We start from the raw sequence: 20,539 nt of genomic DNA, 5'->3' as shown, positions 1-20,539 counted from the left end.
CCCCGCCCCCTGACGTCGGGCAGCCCTAAGCCAATAGCATCGCAGCCTGTCCAGCGACGACCAATCCGGACCGAGTTAGGCGGCCTCCATGTTTCTGCGGGGCGGAAGTAGGCGGGGCACGGGCCACCCCGAGCCTTTGCTCAGCCTTCGGCTCGAGCGCCGGCTCGTTCTTCGCTTGACGTAGGCCTTGACCCGCCCAACTAATTTTCTACAGACTCTTGAGGCGTAGCTAAATGGGCGGAGCCTCTGGGCATCCTGGAGCAGGTGCCTAGCAACAGCGGAGACAAGGAACCAGGGAGTTAGCTCAGCCGGTCATGACTGACCACAGCCAGGTGAGGGCTGGGGTGAAGCCGGTCAAGCCCTTCAGGGAAATGTGGCCGCCTACTCCCAAAGGAGAGGACGGAGAGGCTTTTAATTGTTGTTTTGAATTTTCGAGACAGGATTTCCCTTTGTAGCCCTGGCTGCCGTGGAACTCGCTCTGTAGACCAGGCTGGCTTTCTAACTCAGAGATCCGCCTGCCTCTGCCTCCTGAATGCTGGGATAAAGGGCGTGTGCCACCACCGCCCTGCTTGTTTTGTTTTTGATAGACAGGGTTTCATTACGTAGACCATAGACCAGGCTGGCCAATTACTCAGAGAAATCTGCCTGCCTCTGACTCGGGTTGTTAGTGTTGGAGCTCAAATGGTAAAGTATCCTGGGAGTCGGGAGCCAAGGAATACCACGTCACGGAAAGCATAGCAGTTCACAGCTGTGCTCCAGGTTTTCCCAGTGCAAGTGTAACAGCTGTTCCGAATGAAGTTTCGGCAGTGAAAGGGTTACAGTTCTGCTGCAGCCAAGTATTCTAGCTCTGTTTAGCTTAGGTGTCCAGGTTCCCTTCTGTAACACCCCACCCCTTCCCCAACCCCATGTAACAACTCTGCTCTGTCAGGGGAAGTTTCCCCAGCGAAAATGTTACAATTCTGCTCCAGCTCTGACTAAAGCTGTTACAGCTGGGCTCTGCTCTGGTAAAAATGTCACCCCTCACTACAAACCTCACTCAAGAGTGGGAAGAGAAAATCCAGGGAAGTGGCTCCCTTTAGGATGAGGGGCAGCCGCAAAACTGAACAGGGAACAGTTTACATGAGGCTTCTTGGGGGGCGAGCAGAACTTTCCAGGGTGACTTGGGATTGATGCATCTTTGTAGCCTGGTTCTGGAGCAAGCTCAGGGATTGGTGGGATTTCATGTTCAGCGATTGGTGGGATTTCAAGCCCTGGTTTTGGAGTAAAGTTCAGGTCAGGATGTTTTTCCTTGGCCCAGGTCTACTGAGGGTCTGGTCAGGGGCGGGGTGTGTTCTCTAGGCCCTTTTCAACCTACAGTGGTATTAAAGGTGTGTGCCACCACCACCCAGCCCTGATTCTGGTGATGATGGGAAGGGTAACCACACAGAAGTGAGAGGTCAGGGGACGGGTTTGCTCAGTGTGGCCTGCAGGGTGTGAGAGTCCCAGGGGATTTACAAGGAACCTTAAAGCCCAGATGTGGACCAGGGTCTGAGCTGGGGCGCTGAGAATAATGGACATCTATATACAGCACAAGGAGAGAGCAGAGGGTGCAGGTGCAGGGGCTACAAGGACCCTCATCCCCCTGAGCTTGACCACAGGAGAGGTTGAGAGAGGCAGGGCTAGAGAGATGCTGGAACACAGCTGAATCCCAGACTGGGTGTTCCTTCTCCCAGGGGCCGTTCCCACACCTCCTCCACCAGGCAAAGTCCCTGGGAAAAGAGTGGAAGTGATGTAAGGTGCCTCCTGAGGCCTTCCAAGCTTCCTGCCCGATTCGTTCCTAGGTGCCTGACAATGCCCCCTCGAAGAAAATTCCAAAGCTACGTGTTCATGCTCCTGAAGACCGAGAGAAGACCCTGCAACGTATCTTTGGGACAAGCCAGGTGTTCTACAGCAATGATAGGAAACCAAGGACAGGAGGATCAACAGTACCTGTCAAAGTCAGAGAGTAGTGAGTGACTTCCAGGTCCCCAGCCCCAGTTTCTGCTTCCACAACCATTAACATGGAGTACAGCTGGGCTGCTGTCCCTTCTGGGCCTCAGCGGACACTAATGGATAAAAGGATAAAAAGAGCCTGAAGAGCTCCAAGAAGGCCAGCCTGCCCTCCCCGGAACACTGCTTGCTTCTCCAGCCTCTTTACCTCAACCCTCCCTCCCACCTGCCCCGTGTAGCCCTGATAATATCCTGGGCTGGTCCAAGATCAAGGCCAGCCCCACTGCCTGAACCCTCCTGTCCTCACAGCTATCACCAAGGCCATCAGTGCCTAGAACAAGAGGACTGGGAGAATGCCGTGCTCTTCTTCTCCCGCGCTCTCCACCTGAACCCCAACATGGTAAGAGGAGGGTGAGTCACCGCGGCCTCCGGAAGCCCCTCCCTCACGACATACCTGCTAGACCCTTCCTCCCTGGACCCCTCAAATTCCCTTCCCCGCCCCCGAGATGGGCTTTCTCTGTGTAGCTTTGTACCCTATCCTGGAACTAGCTCTGTAGACCAGCTGAACCTCACAGAGATCTGCCAGCATCTGCCTCTCACGTGCTAGGATTAAAGGCGTGCACCACCACCGCCCAGCAAATTGTTTTAAGCCAAGGGGCAAACGATGGAGAGGACTCAGCAGCTTGGGTCTCTCTGCTTTCAGGCAGACTTCTATGTTTTCCGAGCCGAGGCCTTCATCCAGCTCTGCGATTTCTCCTCCGCCCTGCAGAACCTGCGCAGGGCCTACACCTACCAGCCAGAGAACAGCAAATACCTGGAGCGGCTGGCCTTTATACTCTACCTACAGGTGCCTAGGCGGCTCCCGCCCACAGAGGAGTGCACACCACACACCAGCCATAGGCCTGCCCTCTGGCCAGTAGGGTCGCCATCAGCCACACGGAAATGTTGAGTTATCAAAATGTGGCAAGTATTACAACTCAATTTTAGATTCAATTTATGTGCATCGGTAGGGGTGTTGTTCGGTGCCAGGACACCCGCCTTGCATACAGGGGCCCTGGGCACTATCCTAGTACCAAGTAAAAGGTTAACTGCTCAACATTTACTTTCCCATTTATTTATACATTTATAATTATTTATCCAACTATTGAATCAGTTGTCTCTTTGTCCCATGTGGGCTCTGGGCATCAAACTCAGGTTATCTTCCCAGTGAGTCATCTCACTACCCTCAGCCCTCAAGATCTGTTTTTTGTTTTTGGCTTTTTTTTTTTTTTTTTTGACAGGTTTTTCTCTGTGTAGTGTTGACTGTCCTGGAACTTGCTCTGTAGGCCAAGATTCACCTCCCTCTGCCTCCTGAGTGCTAGGATTAAAGGTGTGCACCTCCACCCAGCATTGTCTGGTTTTTTTTTTTTTTTTTGAAGGGCAGATATTGGGTAGAAGTTGAGTTGGAGTATAGCAGTGGTAGACCTTTTCCCTGGTACAGCAGGGGCCTGAGTCAGAGCCCTAATACCACAAGACACCAGATCATTCAGTTCTTACAAAGAAGCTTTGGGGCCAGTGAGAGGGCTCAGCGGGTAAGGGTGCTTGCCTCTAAGCCTAACAACTCAAATTTGATATCTGAGACCTACATGGTAAGAGAACTGACTCCTGCAAGTTATCTAGGCCTTCCATAAGTGTGCTGCAACAGGGGCCTGCCCTCTTCTACAAAATAAATAGAAGCGCCAGGCGGTGGTGGCACGCCTTTAATCCCAGCATTTAGGAGGCAGAGGCAGGTGGATCTCTGTGAGTTCAAGGCCAGCCTGGTCTACAGAGCTAGTTCCAGGACAGGCTCCGAAGAAAGCTACGGAGAAACCCTGTCTCAAAAAAAGTAAATAGATAGATTAGATAGATAGATAGATAGATAGATAGATAGATAGATAGATAGATAGATAGATAAAATAGAAAAGAGACATTGGGCCTGACGAGGTGGCTCAGGTTTGCAATCCCAGCACTTCAGCTTCAGGCAGGAAGCTTGTTCTGAGTTCAAGGTCAGTGTACTACACTCCAGTGTGGAAACACTAGCTAACCAAACAAACACACCTGAGAAGAAGGGGAGACTCCTCCGGGCACTCAGATAACTGTCCTGCCATCTCACTTCCTGCCTGAGCTCGGGGAAAGTCACTTTGCCTCTCTGAGCGAGCCCCGCTGCTGTCACCCACTGTCCCGCTCTGTCTCTGCTCAGCTCTGCATCTCTTTCCATCCTTGTCTCTTGGAGTCTGTTCAGGTCTCTCCCTGTCCTCTGCCAGCGGTGGAGTCCCCAGAGCTGGAGCAGAACTGACAGTGCCCGTCTCCTCAGGGCCAGTGCTTGTACGAGCTGTGTGACTTCCAGGAAGCCCTGTATGTCTTCTTGCAAGCCTCTGACCTCCAGCCCCAGAACCCTTCCTTCAGTTACCGCTGGTGAGTGTGGCGCACTGCCCCCCCTCCCTGCAGCCTCTTACTGTCCCAGGCTGAGTGCACCCCTACCCTCCGCCCCCAGCATAGCCTGCCTGCTGGCCCTCAATCGACATCAGGACTGCCTCTCACTCGTCACCAGGGAGGTGAAGCAGGGCAGGGCCAGTGCCGATGTCTACATCCTCCGGGCTCGGATCTACAACTTCTTCCAGAAGGTAGTGCACAGTGGGCAGGGCAGACGTGTGGCCCCAGTGTGCCCAAAGATTATAGAGGAGGCAAGGCCAGCTGGAAGTCTTATCCCTGGGGACCCTGCCTGCTAAGGTAGCTGTCCTTCATCACTCAGGCCTGGCTCTGTGCCAGACTGTACTAGTCTCCATGGTAACCACAAAAGGGGTGGGGAATGAGTATGTCACACTATCCCTGTTGTCTTCAGAGCTCTGGACTGAGACATGGGTCCTGGGGATCCAAGCTGTGCTCCTCAAGCCTGTGTAGGAAGCGTCTACTGACTGAGCCCTCAGATGTGTGGCATCCAGGACACTGTACACATTAGAGATGTAGAGTCCTTCCTTCCGTGCTCTCTGTGCCTTCTTTCTTTTTTCTGGGGGAGGGGTAAGGAGGAGGGTCTTTGGTTTTTTTCTGAGACAAGGCTGTCTTGGAGCTCACTCTGTAGATCAGGCTGGTCTCTAATTTAGAGATCCTTCTGCCTCTGCTGGGATTAAAGACGTGGGTCACTATGCCCGGTATCCTGCTTTCTTTTCTTATTTGCACAGTGGAAAGTTGTAAAGCTCCGTGATTCCCTGCTGGGCCCAGCAGGGGCACAGAGAGTATAGGGGACAGCTTGGGGACAAGGGATACTGGGTCACAGGTTAAGAAGAACTAGGCAGAGAGGAGGGGCCTTCAGTCTTCAGGGAGAGAGTGTTCCCTGGGGCAGGGAACCCCTAGGGGATGGCTCCCGCTGCGAGGAGGCAGAGTGCTACAGGAGGGGAGAGGGGCTGAGGAGAGGGTCCTGCAGTGCTGACACAGTGGGAGAGAAAAGGGAGCAGGGCAGCATTCCAGGTGAGTTGGGTGTTGGCAACAAGGTGGGGAGGGCCTGGCAAGGAGGGAGCATGGCTGACTAAGGCTACCCAGACAGGCTGTGGTCAGGGGCTGGGCTTCAGTGTGCCGGTGGTGACTCAAAGGCACGAGTGTGTTCATCACCACTCTTTATTGCTGACTCATGCCTCCACTCGTGTCCTGTGTGCGGCTCTTCCAAACCCAGATCTTTGTCCAGGTTCATTCCCAAGACTGCTGGGAACCCTTGGAGGAAGGTGAATGATTGAGCGAGGCCATACAGCCAGATCTCCAGCCCGAGTCCAATCAGCCACTCCCTCCCACCATTGCCCAGTCCTCCCAGTATCTCCTTCAACCAGTTACCCAAAGGAGAATGGGGTGCTTGCTAAGAATGTGGAGCGACTGGCCAACCTGCACAGCAGTGGAAGGCAGGCGGCTGCCTAGGGATGTGCTCTGCCTGTACCCAGTCCGGGGTCAAGGAGGTTCCACCTGGAAAGGAGCTGTTATTGTTGAGGCTGGGGGTGGATTTTCCCCCCAGTGCTTCCTGCCTCGTTCAAGAGGCGAAAAATGTAGACCAATACTGCAGGGGAGACAGGAGGGATGGAGTGGTGCTAACTTGTCACCTAGAGGCCTGCCCTTCTTTACCCCCTACTGGGACAGTACCACCCCAGCATGCCACCCCTCCACCTGCAGCCCAAGCTCTGCTATCAGGACCTTCGAAGCGCCTTGCTCTTCGATCCCAAGCACCCACAGGCCAAAGGGCTACTCCAGATGATGGTGAACCAGGCCAAGCAGTCCTTTCAAGACGCTAGCATCCTGGCCGTGCAGGGCAAGCTGCACCGTGCACTGAAGCGTATCTGCTGTGCCATTGAGAACAACCCCCTGGACCCCAACCTCTTCCTCTTCCGGTACTAGGGTGGAGAGGGGCTGCTCCTCCTGCAAATCTGTCGTGTGGTCTCCAAAGAGTCTCTGGCCCTCCCCAGGCTTCAGTTTCTCTCTAGTGCCAAGAACCTTCACCTGCCTTCAGCTGGGGTCCTGGCACCATCGAGGTGGTCTCCCAGTACCCCAGCCAGGCCTGCTGAGTAGTTCCTGCTCAGAGGGCATGAGATTAGGGGTTGGTTGTATCTGGTCCCTCAAGAATTTGGTACCATTCAATCTCCCTAATTCTGTGTTTTCTCATCTAAACACTTGGCTAAAGTGTGTGTGTACAAAGGCCTGAACAGGGCACATGAGATGGTTCAGTGTGTAGAGTAGTAGGTTGCAAAACAAGCCTGTCGACCTGAGTTCAAGTCCCAGGACCTGTATAAATGTGGGCGGAGAGAACTGACCACAAAGTTGTCCTGAACATAGAGGCTTGCACATAGCTCTTCCCAAAATGGGAAACTGTGCTTAAGAAGTAAAAGATGCTGGTGACTAATAGGTTATCCTGGGTTATCCTGGCAGCAACTCGGCCAGCACCAAATCAGACCTGGGGCTTGAGGCAGAATTCATAGCTATAGTCAAAGGTCATGGATTGAAGGCCCAGGGTGGGCAGTGGCTTTCTAGTCAAGTGGGATGCTTTGGTTCTTGTGTCTGCCTGCTACCTGCCATGTCCACCACCATAGGGGGACCATGTACAGACGGCTCCAGCAATTTGACCCAGCTGTGGAAGACTTCCTGAAGGCGCTGGACATGGTGACTGACAGCCAGGACAGCCTGGTGCAGAAGGCACAGCGCCAGCTGCTGCTGACCTACAACGACTTTGCTGTGCACTGCTACACCCAGGGCTCCTATCAGGAGGGCGTGCTGCTGCTGAACAAGGCGATCAGGGACGAGCAGAACGAGAAGAGCCTGTACATCAACCGTGGGGGTGAGCTGGGTGGTCAGGCCCCTGAGAACGTCCGAGGTGGCCAGATTGGGTCCTGGTTTAGCTCCAGGAGTTGGGGATGCACTCAGCCCTTGCCCTCGGGTCCTAGACTGCTTCTTCCAGCTGGGCAACCTGGCCTTCGCGGAGGCGGACTACAAGCAGGCACTGGCACTGAGCCCGCAGGATGAGGGAGCCAACCTACGCATGGGTGTGCTGCAGGAGAAGATGGGATTCTGTGAGCAGACACGCAGGTGTCTGGGGGTGGGGAGGGGTGTGGCCAGGGAGGGTGGCAGGCAGGGTTCACCAGAAGCCACCTGCTAGTTGTCTTCTGGACAGAGGTTTTATTCACATCTTCACCACAAATAGTTTCATTTGATGATATTGGAAATTAAGCTTTTTAATGAAAAAATTATTCAATAATGTATGATTCAGAATGACTTTTTTGTTTGGTTTTGAGACAGTTTCTTTGTGTAGCCCTGGCTGTCCCGGAATTAGCTCTGTCGATCAGGCTAGCCTTGAACTCACAGAGCTCTTTCTACCTCTGCCTCCTGAATACTGGGATTAAAGGCGTGTGCCACCACCATTAGCCTTAGAATGTATTTCAAAGGCCTGTCTACCTGCCCATGAGCCTCCCTCTAGATTCCTCCAGGACTTAGGTTGATTTCCAGCACCCACGTAGCAACTCACAGCCATCTGTTACCCCAGTCCCAAGTGATCAGGCATGTAAATGGTTCCCAAACATACATGCAGGCAAAACACCCATACACATTTTGAAAATGTTAGCACTGGATGTAGTGACCCACATCTTTATTTAATACTAGTGCTTGGGAGGCAGAGACAGGTGCATCTGAGAGTTTAGGCCAGCCTGGTCTACATATCAAATTCCAGTAAAGCCAAGACTGCACAGTGCGACCCTGTTTTACCTGTCTTGAGAAACAAAACAAAGCCAGGCAGTGGTGGTGCCTGCCTTTAATCCCAGTTCAAGGCCAGCCTGGTCTACAAGCTAGTTCCAAGACAGGCTCCAAAGCTACAGAGAAAAGGAGAGAGAGAGGGAGAGGGAGAGAGAGAACGAGAGAACGATATTAGGTCCACCAAAGTCATAGTATGCAAGTGTCAGGTTCTTCAAGAGAGTGGCTGACAGGAATGGGAGGGAGGAGCATGGTGGGCAGGAGCAGAGGCCCCTACTTTTCCTTCACCTCCTCGGTGCCCATCTCTTACGGGTGGCCCAGCTCATGGCAGCCTTGGGCATGTCCCTCAGGCAGTTCCAGACAGCAGAGGACCACTTCTCAACAGCCATCAAGCACAACCCTGAGAAGGCCCAGTACTACCTGCACCGGGCCAAGAGCCGACAGCTCCTGCAGAACATTTTGGGGGCCCGCCAGGATGTTGCCACTGTGTTGCTCCTGAACCCCAACTATCCAAAGGTGGGCTCCTACTGGGCCAGGAAGGTTCACACCCTGGCCACTGTTAAAAGAAATCAGTGACAATGAGCTGCTACTCCTTCTCGCCCTCCTGCCCACTGGCATCCCCTCCCTCCATCCACCCACAGGTACAGAGGGAGACTCAATACAGGCCCAGCTGCTCTGAGGTTAGGTCCTGCTCCCCATTAGAGAACGGTCTGTTTCTCTGGATCACCTGCTCCTTCAGGGGCAAAAGGCCCCAGTCTAGAAAGTTTGCAGAAGCCTTCCCTGTTGGTCCCTTGAGGGCAAGGTAGCACCAACCCCCTGCTCACTGTGCCACCCCGGCAGATGGCCCCACTGATGACCAACCTCTTTCCTGGCATGACTGTGGAGGACGTGCTTAAGAGCCAAGTGGCCCAACTGGCCAAGCTCCAGCTAAGTCGGATGCTAGAAAGTGGTCCGAAGGCCATCCACCCACAAAGCATTGTGATGTAAGCTTGTGGGACCTCTGGCTTGCCGTGGGAGGCAGGTGGGGACACACAACTCCTCTCGTCTAGTTGCCTCATAAGGCCTGCACTGTCTGGTCCCTGAGGACAGCAGGCTAAATTCCAGAGACTGATCCAGGGCTGGGACCATGACTTGACAGGCAGAGGTTAATGGAACGTCAGAAAGCCCGAGCCTTGATGGAGTCCTGGAATCGGGAATATACTTTCACGGGGAACCTGGAAGAGGAACTGGCTACTCCTCCGACCTTGCAAGGAAAGACTGAACTCGAGAGAAGAGGAGCAGAGGATAAAAAGGTGAGTGGAACTTATTCTAGGGCCCATGCCCTGGAGTCTAGTGTGGCTGACCGCACCTAAGATGGGGAGCCACAGCAAGGGTGCCCTGTGGTTGTGATGTGTGATGGTTTTCTTTTTTCTTTTCTTTTTTTTTTTCTTTTTTTTTTTTTTTTTTTTTTTTTTTTTGGTTTTTCGAGACAGGGTTTCTCTGTGGTTTTGGAGCCTGTCCTGGAACTAGCTCTTGTAGACCAGGCTGGTCTCGAACTCACAGAGATCCGCCTGCCTCTGCCTCCCGAGTGCTGGGATTAAAGGCGTGCGCCACCACCGCCCGACGGTTGTGATGGTTTTCGCAGCAGGAGGGCGATATGGTCAGACTTGCTTCCCCTCTACCCCTCCACCCCACAAGGTTTCTCTGTGCAGCCCTGGCTGTCCTAGAACTTGCTCTGAAACCAAGTTGGCCTCAAACTCATAGATCTGCCTGTCTCTGCCTCCTGAGTGCTGGAATTAAACATGTGTGCCACCACACCTGGCTCAGATTTGCTTTTTATGGGGTTACTCTGGACTGCTTCTAGAACTTCATCCATGGGGCTGAGGATGTGGCTCTGGCCCGTGGGCCTCCCCCATAGAGATGGTGGATGCAGCAGGAGCCAGGTGGAGGGGGAATGGTGCTAGGTTCACTGCAGAAATTCTTGGGTACTCACTCAAGAAGGCTGGACTACCGTGCAAAAGGCAATTCGAGTGATAAGGGCTGAGGTGTATGCGCCCTGTGAGCACAGGCAACTTCATGTGCCTGTGTCACACTACAGAGCCGGTATTCGATGCGAATACACTGGGGTTTATTGATTACAAGCTAGCTAACTCAGACTGTAAGGTTAGGTCCTGTCTAAAATGGAGATCTTTCTCAAAATGGAGTTTGTTCTGCCCCTTCAGTATATATAAGAACCTCCCGCCGGGCGGTGGTGGCGCACGCCTTTAATCCCAGCACTTGGGAGGCAGAGGCAGGCAGATCTCTGTGAGTTCGAGACCAACCTGGTTTACAAGAGCTAGCTCCAGGACAGGCTCCAAAGCTGCAGAGAAACCCTGTCTCAAAAAAACAAAACAAAAAAGTCTTTTCATTGAATGTAGCATAGACAAGTATACAAAGTGTGTGTGTGTGTGTGTGTGTGTGTGTGTGTGTCTTGTGTTATATCTATGCTGTCTGTGCAGGACACATGCCCACGTGGAAGCCAGAGGACGTTAGGTATCCTTCCTTCTCTACCATGTTTCACCTTACTGAGAATAAGATAGCCTCAGAAACCCTCCCGTCTCCACTCCCTCCAGTGCAGATGCTCCAGGCGCACACAGCCATCGTCCCCAGACTGCACATAGGTGTGGGGTCTCCGCTCAGGGCTCACACGTGCACAGCAAGCACTCATCTCCTACCGTTGTTGTTATTGCTTTGCAAGACAGGCTCTCACTACATAGCCCTAGCTAGCATGAACTCACTAATAGACAAAGCTGCCTTCAAACTCAGAGACTGGCCTGCCTCTGCCTCTCTAGAGCTAAGACTAAAGGTGAGTGCCGCCACACCTGGCCCCTAGTCTGTTTTAGAGTCGGTGTCTTGCTATGTAGCCCAGCTGGCTTAGAACTCGTTATGTAGCTTAGGCTAGCCACAAACTTTCAGCAATCCTCCTACCTTAGCTTCCAAAGTGCTGGGACTATAGGCATGAACCATCACACCCAGTTTCAAGTATACAAGTCTTAAATGAAAGGCTAGTCTGCCATGGCCTCATCACAAGGTGAACAAACACATTCTCAGCTCCCAGAAGGCCCTTTGTGCATGCATCTTCCTAGGCCCCTGCCCCCTCCCGACTTCTGCACAAGGCTGCTCCACTTCCTAAATCCTTTTTTTTTTTTTTTTTTTTTTCATGAATAAGTATGGCCTGCTGTCCTATCTCTGGTTCCTTTTATACAGTTCCCCTAAGGAATGGCTCACTTGGTCTATCAATCAATTTTGCTGCCCACAAATATCAAGTACAGCTGTATTGTAGTCAATTACATTGTGCAGCCATCGTGAGTGCGGCACCAGTGTCCTTCCTAGTTCCCCAAATAGGGAGAAGAGATGTGCGTTCATGTACCCACTCGTCATTGTGGGCATCGTCTGTGGGAAATGCTCACGGGGGCACAGTGGAGAGCCCCAGGGGCAAGGGATGGCCAACAGGTGACCCCTGTGGGTGGAGGAGGCCATAGGTCCTGCTAGACACAAAACTTGCTTTCTCCGCAGCAACAAGTGGCCACAGCAGGCTGCTTATGTGCTCAGAGTTCTGTTCTCTCAACTATGAAATAGTCGTGGAGCTGGAGGGATGGCTCAGTGGCTAATAACACTGGCTGCTCTTCCAGAGGACCCGGGTTCAATTCCCAACACCCACATAGCAGCTCACAATTGTCTGTAACTCCAGGGGATCTGATACCTTCATACAGACATACATGCAGGCAAAACACCAGTGCACATAAAATAAGAATAAATAAATCATTAAATAATGTTAAGAAAAGAGAAATAGTTGTAGTAGAAGCACCTCCTGGGTGGATGGAAGAATGGAATATGAGAAACAGAGGCTCCTCAGCTCCCACACGCACTCCGCGGGGCTCAGTTTGCAGAAGCCTGGCCCCATGTGAACCGATGTTCTACTCTCCCGCCTGCAGTCTTAGCCCCTGGGTGCTCCCATCCATCCCAGAGTCTGTGAGGAACTCTAAGCCAGGGAGACAGAGTGCTGGAGTGGAAAAAAAGCTGGAGATATGGCTGGGTGGTTAAAGTCAATACTGCTTTTGTAGAGGACTTGAGTGTGGGTTCCAGCACCCAGTGGGCAGCTCACAGCTGCCTGGAAATCCAGCTCCAGGTTATCTGATGCCCTCTCCTGGCCTCTGTGGGCACCTGCCACTCTTGTGTACACACAATCACTTGTGCATACTCTTCCCCCCTCTCCCCACCCCAGACAGGGTTCTCTGTGGTTTTGGAGCCTGTCCTGGAACTAGCTCTTGTAGACCAGGCTGGTCTCAAACTCACAGAGATCCACCTGCCTCTGCCTCCCAAGTGCTGGGATTAAAGGTGTGTGCCACCACCGCAGGGCGTGCATACACATTTTCAAAAGCAGAAAATAAGCCAGGTAGTGGTGGCACATGCTTTTAATCCCAGCAATGTGGACGCCGAGGTAGGTAGCTCTCTTGAGTTCAAGGCCAAGGCTACACAGAGAAACCCTATTTGGGGATGGTGGGGGAGAGATGGCTGGACTGTCATGTGACCTTCCAGACACATAGCTGTGGGTGCAGCAAGGGTCTCCCAATCTGTAGCTCCCCAGCTTGACTCTTGTTATAGGTGAAGCCCCGCAAGGTGATATCCCTGTCAGACAGCTACGTGGACCAGACCTCCTCGGGCTCAGTCTTCAGCAGTAAGTCCTTGAAGCTCCTGCTCAGCCTAATAGACCAAAGCAGCAGAGAGGTCAGAGGTCAAGTGCTGAAGCTTGGGTTCTGCCCTGGACAGCTCTGACCCTGTACGGTGACTCTTCAGTTAGAAGCAGCACTGTAAGGACTCAGTGGGATGGTGTCCGGCACAGGGCAGGGACCGGTTACCCTCAGGCCAATTTCCCCCTTCTCCCTCCAAAACCTGCCCCTTTTCCTCTCTGCTCCTTAGTGTGTCCCTGAACTGAGCCACACACCTCATGTATACCCAACAATTTTCCTATCACCAGCTAAGAGGGGATGAAAGGGCAAAGCAAGAAAGCCGCTTCCCAAGAGCCCTGGTGTGAGGTGGTAGCAGCAGAAAGGGTGTCCCCACTGCTCCTTGGTGCAGGGTGGTAGAATTAGTCCCCTTTATTCCATTTGGTTATCCTCTCCAAACCGCTCTGTGATGCTCCAAGTGCCCGGAGACAGGCTTGTGCCTAACAACTGGTAACGGGTAAGTGGCCCAGTCCTTGTCCAAGTCAGTGAGGGGAACAGCCAGCCAAGCGCATGGGACTGGGGCTCAGCGGGCAGGGGTGTGATTAGACCTTTCAAGAGCTCAAGGTAGACCTCAAGGAGCTGAAGGAAGGGCAGGAGATAGCTGTGTATAAGCAGGGCTGGGGATGAGCAGGGCACTGCTGGACCAGAGTTCAGAGTCTGGTGGGAGAACAGGGCTGGGGAGAGCCTGGAGAGCGGCTGGGTGGGTCAGCAGTGTGCAGGCAGCTGCTCACCCTGTGCACAGCCCAGGCACAGGGAGGAGGTGGGAGACTCCAGCTACGGCCTGGAGGTGGCCTGGAAGCCCCTTTTCCTGGAGCTGTCTGGAAAGGCAGGCAGGCCTAACAGCCGCTCTCCATTCTTTGCCAGTCCTGAGCCTGAGCACCTCGGGAATGGAGGTATCAGACAGTCAGGAGTATAGGAGCACTTCCAACACAGCTGTGATGTTGTCTGGACACTCAAGGCCTCAGTCCTCAGACCCCAGGAAGAACAGGGAGAAACTAGGCCTGAGCAGGGCCCCCAACGTCACCCAGGCCTCTGAGAACCCAGACCAGAACTTGCGTGAGACCACACCTGCCTATGGTCAAAGACGCCAATCCAGCAAGGCAGAAGCCATGCAAAGCCCAGGAAGACAACGCCCCAGGCAGAAATCCAGAGTGACAGAAGCCACTGTGGATCCAAAGCCTAGAAAGAACAGGCCTGCCCTGACCCCGAAGCAGAGGCTCAGAAGAGCCAAGGCTGTTCGTGCCCAGAGCTGGAAACCCAGGTCCCAGATCCACAGCCAGAAGTCAACAAAGACTTCCAGCGAGACCGTTTCCCATGGCGGAAGCAGCAGTAGTTCCAGTGAGGTCCAGGACCAGAGTCCAGGGCCCAGCAGCTCTGAGGACACCTCAAGCTCCAGTACGAGCACATCAAGCTCCAGCAAGACCGACTCTCTCCCAGAGCCGAGCCTGCAGCTCCGCAAAGCCCAGGATCCCCAGGACGGGAACCTGAGCTCCAACAAGACTGACCCCCTCCTGGAGCTGAGCCTGCAGCTCCACAAAGCCCAGGATCCCCAGGACCAGAATCTGAGCTCCAGCAAGGCGGAGCTTTCACCCACCCCTAGCCAATCTGCTGCCCCCTGAACGGGCCAATGAGAAGGCCTTGCTGAGGGGAGGACAGATTTTCTCAACACCCTAGCTTTCAGAAAAGCTGCCTCCTCCAAGGGCAACAAGAAACCCTCGTCAATGTTCCGATCCCATGGCTATGTTTATTAACCCTGTTCTCTTGTATAAAATTAAAAACTGAAGTCCAGGCCCAGGTGGCAGCTCGAGCCCTCCATTTGGTCCAACTGTGAGATTCCAGTCCGGCCTTGCTAGATTTCCAGGTCCAGCCACAGGCTGAGATCTCGCGTGGAACCTGGCCGGCAAGGTGTGCAGGTAAAAGCCGTGGGTGGGAGCAGCCACAAGCCGTCATCCCTGAGGTGCGGTTCACATTGAGAAGGCTCAGGCTGCAGGGCAGTGGCAAGGCTGTGAGGTTCTGGGGTGCCCAGGAGTTTCCTGGTGAAGATGCCTTCTAGGCCTTTCTTCCTTGGCCTGGCCAACACCCTTCTTCATCTTCATCTGTGCTCGAGGTCCCGCTTGCCAGTCGGCTTAGGAGAGAACCCCTTCAGGAGACCCAGGCCTTTCCTGTTTGTCCATCTAGACAGAGGAGGCGGTGATGCCACCTGGGTTCTCAGAGGAAAAAGGTGACTCGGGAGGCCACTGTCTTGCAGCCGTTGGAGGAGAAGAGCTGTTCGCCCTCCGGGAAGTAGGTGATGCTGTCCAGCACAGCCTGCACCACTGCCTCCTGGGGCTCCAGGCCCAGCTGAGCCAGTTCATTGAGGATACAGTGGCGCACGTGATGCCGCTGGAGTGGGAGGAAGGGTACCACAGCATCGATCAGATGTTCCTCCATGTTGCCAGACCGCCAGAAGCCATCTGCAGGAAGGGCAGGTAGGCATGGAAGCCTGGTGAGCTTTTCAAGTCAGGAATTCATGCCCCATGGAGTGGGGGGGCAAGCTGAGTGAGTGGGGTGCTCAGGTGACAGCGGGGTGTGCAGAGGCCTGGGGGAACAACTATGGTGCAATGACACCACTTCAGACACTCAGGTCTAGCCCACGAGGATGTCCCAGAGCTGACTTACAGTGAGGGTTGTCCAACACAGCTCGGGAGACTGCTGGCTCCAGCTCCTGCAGGCTGATTTCTTCCCTGTCCCTGTGGCTGCGCCATGCCTCCAGGGCAACCTGGTTGATCTGCTCGCCACCAGTGTTGCTAAAATCACAAGCACCAGACTGAGACTCATTGAGGGGCTAGAGAGTGACACCTAACATGACTCAGTAAGCAGAGTGGTTCTTGTCCTCCTCCTCCCAGTTCCTATGACAACCAAGTCTCTGTAGCATGCATGTGCCACGTACTTTGCAATTCACAGACCAAATGGGAGGTGGGGTTGACAGTGTCTGGCTACTGAAGCCATCCTCCTGACTGGATTACAAGTGTGCGCCATCCCACTCAGGCTACAGCGTCCTTTGGTCTATGTATTTCCCCTTTAAGTAGCTTTCCCCAAGGGGCCAGTGGGGCATTAGCACTGATCGAGCTTCTGAAGCAGAAGGCGGTACTCAAAGAGGCTCAGCAGTTTGGCCTAAGGAGTCATGGCTTAGGAACAGGGCTGGGGTTAGAAGATGAGGGGCCACTGGTCCTTTTCTCCCAGGCCTGTGTCCTCTCAGCTACCAAAGAGGGATGGCCAGGCAGGGGTTCCGCACAGCAGCAGGGACCTAAAAGTCTGAGGGAAGTCAGCCACCTCTGATGACAGTCGCCAGGGACAGTGTGAGGGGCTCCACAGGCCCAAGTTGGACAGCTAACCCTCTGACCAGTGTCCCCTGTGCCTGCTCCCATGCTGAACCCACCTGATAAAGATGAAAATGGCTTTGCGATAGTTGGTCCCGTACACAACCCAGGAGGGGCCCAGGAAGGGCTGCAGGACCTCCATCAGGCCAGGGGGCAGCTTGTCCACCTCATCAAAGAGGAAGAGAGACCTGCCACAGGCTGTGAGGTTCCCCTGGACCCAGCTCTTAAGTTCCTTCTGTGGGGGTAGAAACAGGAGTTCCAAAGAAATGCAAGACTTGCCCCCAACCCCAAACCAAGAAAAACTCCCCAGAGAGATGATCTGTTTCCAGAGAACACCAACCCCTTGAGACAGATTGTAAAAGCGTAGCCCAGAGAGGCTCCAAGACTTGTCCAAGGTCACACAGCCAATTAACAGGCAAGCAGTGACCCAGTTGCCAGTTCGTGACAGCTACTGATTTGTATGACAAGGAAGCTGAACCTGCCCCACAGTGTTGACAGCTAAGATGGATCAGGAGCAGCAGTAATCAGAGCTGGCACCAAATCGGGGCTAAGAGCTAAGGGGCCCCAAGAATGCAGACACAGATACTCTGTACTATGTGCCCTGTGGGTCCCTAGTCTCTCTTGATGCCTCCCCTCCAGTATCAGAGAAAACAAGTTCCTCCTTGACACCACAGTGAGCCCTGTGTGGTCTGGAGCCCTCTCCGGGTTAGGGCTGGGAAAGGGGCCCAGACACACCCACCGTACCTTGTACTGCTCGGTGTGGCTGGGATGTGGGAAGTGGATGATGGGGGAGAAGTGGTGCACATGAGGGCTGCGGAGGCCGCCCCGGAAGAGGTACTGTGCCAGCAGGGAGCTGACGTAGGACTTGCCGGTGCCTGTCCAGCCATGCAGGGAAAGGACCAGTGGTTTGCTGGGGGCTGGGTTCTGGATAAAGGCCTTCAGCGACTTCCCCACCAGGGCCTTGGCCAGGTGCTGGCCAGCCAGGTGCTGGGCCAGGTCACACTCCAGACCTAGGGCCACAGAAGGCAAGATGTCAAGGCAGATGGCAGGGCTGGTGACTCATGTCTGTAATCTCAACACTTGGGAGGCAGAAACAGCAGCAGTCCAGCTAATCAAAGGCTAGCCCGGGCTTCCGGTGAGTTCCAACACGCCTTTAATCCTAGCACTTGGGAGGCAAAGGCAGGGAATCTCTGTATAGGCCAGCTTGGATTATACAATGAATTCCAAGCCAAGAAGACTTACATGGTGAGATACTGCCTCAAAAAAAGGTAAATAAAGATAGGAAGAAAGAGAAAGGAAGGAAGGGAGGGAGGGAGGGAGGGAGGGAGGGAGGGAGGGAGGGAAAGGGAAAAGAAAAATCAGCTGGACATGGTGGCACAAACCCTTAATCCCAGCCCTCTGGAGGCAGAGCCAAGTGGATCTCTGGGAGTTTGAGGCCAGCCTGGTCTACAGAGTTCCAAGACAGTCAGCACTATGTAGAAAAACCCTGTCTCAAAAACAAAAAAAAATTTCCCCTCGACCGAAGAATGGATAAGGAAAATGTGATACATTTACACAATGGAGTACTACACAGCAAAAAAAAAATAAAATAACATTTTGAATTTTGCAGGCAAATCGATGGAACTAGAAAACATCACTTTGAGTGAGGTAACCCAAACCCAGAAAGACAATTGTCACATGTACTCATAAGTGGTTTTTAAACATAAAGCAAAGAAAACCAGCCTACAAATCACAATGCCAGAGAACCTAGACAACAACGAGGACTCTTAAGAGAGACATACATAGATCTAATCTACATGGGAAGTAGAAAAAGACAAGATCTCCTGAGTAAATTGTGAGCATGGGGACTATAGGAGAGGGTTGAAGGGGAGGGGAGAGGAAGGAGGGGAGCAGAGAAAAATGTAGAGCTCAATAAAAAAAAAAAGTTTTTTTTAAAAAGAAAAAAAAACAGCAAAAAAACCAAACAAAAAACAAAACAAAACAACGGGGGCTGGAGAGAGATGGCTCAGTGGTTAAGAGCACTGACTGCTCTTCTAGAGGGCCAGGGTTCAATTCCCAGCACCCATATGGCAGCTTACAACAGCACCCTCACACAGATATACGTACAGGATTAAAAACACCAATAAAATAATTTAAAAAAAAAAAAAAAAAAAACCATCAAGGCAAAGAGGAAAGGCATGTCCGAGGCCTCTGGGATATTTGTCCAAAGGAGAGACCGAGAAGCCACTTCAGCAAGAGCCTTGCGGCAGCGCCCCCTAGCGGGGGTTCCCTGGATTGCACCAGCCCCGAGTGAGTGCCAGCCTCAGGTACAGGCCAGATCCGGGCCGCCGGCAGGTTTCTCCCCCGGCGACAAGTTCCCTCAAGGGAGGCCTACCATAAGCCACCAGGCGCCCCTCTCCACAGGGCACCCACAAACCCTTGCCTCAGGACTGTGCCGGAGGCTCTCTGATCCACCCCCCGCCGGCCCCGGCTGCAGCCGCTTCGACCCCATGCGAGCTCCCGGCTGCCCACCCCTCCGTCTTGGCTCCCACCCCTCACCCGGCAAGTCCGGCCTGAAGTCGCATTCGCAGAACGAGCTGAAGCTGCAGTACAGAGAAGCCACGTCCCAGGCGGTGGCGGTGGCAAAGACCAGTCCGAGCAGCCCGAGGATCGAGCCCCGGGGCCAGCAGCCTCGCCTAGCAACAGCCATCCGGTTCAGTCCCAATTTCGGCCTGAGGCCGCCCATCGCCTGGACCTGTAAACTACAGCTCCCGGTGCGCACCGCTCCGCAGCAGCCACGCCCACTGCCTACAACTCCCGGCTCTCCTTTCTCGCGTCTCTAAAACCCGGAGTGGTCTAGTACCAAAAATTGGCCGCCAGGGGGAGCCAGCGAACCGCCTAATCTGAGGCTGTAGCCCGCGTTTCGTGGTCAAGGATAACTAGGGCCCATCACCCTACCTCAGAAAGAATAAAGGATTGTGAAGAGGGTGACGCAACGATAATAACAAAAACTTGTGCGGAACCTTACACTTTGATGGGCGCCTTTTCCAAGCTCTTTAAAAAAAATTATGTAACAAAGCGTGCTAGCTTAGGTTTTCTGAGAGCGTCACTCTGCCTGTCAGGTGCCATACACATCATGTAACAACACCTGCTATATCCAGGGAAGTGATATTCAGTGAGATGCGGTCACGTTAAGTGCTTTTGCTCAGAAGAAAGTCAGCAGGGCTCGCGAGACGGCTCAGTGGCTAAAGATGCTTGTCACCAAGCCTGAGGTCAATCTCCAGAGCCTGCCTGCTGGAAAGAGAGAACCATTTCCTGCAAACTGTCCTCTGATATCCACACGTACATGCAAACACAGACTAAATGGATAAATAAGTAAATTAAAAAGCAGCAATTTCCTAAGTCTGGGTAATTTTAAAAAATGTAACTTTCCTTTTTCTTCCTTCTGTCTCTCATATTTTTCCAGACAGGGTTTCTCTGTGTAGCCCTGGCTGTCCTGGAACTTGCTCTGTAGATCAGCCTGGCCTCGAACTCACGGAGATCTGCCGGCCCCACCTCCCGAGTGCTGGGATTAAAGGTGAACAGGTTCCGGGGGTCTGAGGCTTGACCTAAGATCACCGTCAGCCCATACTTCCTCATCTGCTTGCCTATTCTGTTATGCCTCAGGAAAAGTCCCTTCTCCCACCACGTGTCAGTCTCTACAGGAAACAGGGATCCTTTTTCTGAAGATTATTTTTTTGAGGTGAGGGGTCTTATGCAGCCTAGCCTGACCTCTGTCTCCAAAATGACAGGATTAAAGGTGTAATCACCACACCCAGTTGAAAGTCTTTTTTAATGTGTATGGGTGTTTTGCCTGCATTATCACGCGTGTGTGGTACCCACAAAAGCAAGAAGGCACCAGATCTCCTGGGACTGTAGTTAGCATTCATGAGCCACCATGTGGCTACTGGGAATTGAACTCGTGTCCTCTAAACCATCTCTCCAGAACCCTAACTTCAAGGAGCCTTCCTAACCCAAACTCTGGGCTTCTTGCTTATTTATGGCTTCTCTGGACAGGCCCTGAGCTCAGAGGAGAGTGAGGAGTGGGCTCCTACTTCCTGCACTGGCTTGGACTGACTGCCTCCCCGCTAATGCCTGAGGTCCTGGAGTCAGGGAGTGATCGATAGATTGTCTGCCGTAATGATGGTTGGCTGTGGTGCTAAAGTTGGCTGAAGTTTTTCACCATTGACATGAGGAAAGTGCCTCCTTTTAGCCAGG

At 53.2% G+C, this 20,539-nt stretch overlaps 1 protein-coding gene across 1 annotated transcript; it reads left to right on the top strand.

Moving 5' to 3' along the window:
* The first annotated feature begins 212 nt into the window (after positions 1-212).
* Positions 213-19,043, top strand: Ttc16 (tetratricopeptide repeat domain 16). The gene is made up of 16 exons (XM_057755088.1): positions 213-332; positions 1,821-1,987; positions 2,278-2,368; positions 2,672-2,815; positions 4,301-4,401; positions 4,481-4,610; positions 6,139-6,353; positions 7,050-7,294; positions 7,401-7,542; positions 8,550-8,715; positions 9,040-9,182; positions 9,338-9,491; positions 12,823-12,895; positions 14,192-14,219; positions 18,604-18,637; positions 18,780-19,043. Exons 1-16 carry the CDS (start codon positions 315-317, stop codon positions 19,041-19,043), a joined length of 2,115 nt encoding a protein of 704 aa, XP_057611071.1. The 5' UTR covers positions 213-314.
* The last annotated feature ends 1,496 nt before the right edge of the window (positions 19,044-20,539 follow it).

This window comes from Chionomys nivalis, chromosome 22 (genome assembly GCF_950005125.1).
Source record: "Chionomys nivalis chromosome 22, mChiNiv1.1, whole genome shotgun sequence".
NCBI lineage: Eukaryota > Metazoa > Chordata > Mammalia > Rodentia > Cricetidae > Chionomys > Chionomys nivalis.
The sequence above is the reverse complement of the archived record's forward strand: the minus strand, read 5'-3'. Positions and strand labels throughout refer to the sequence as shown.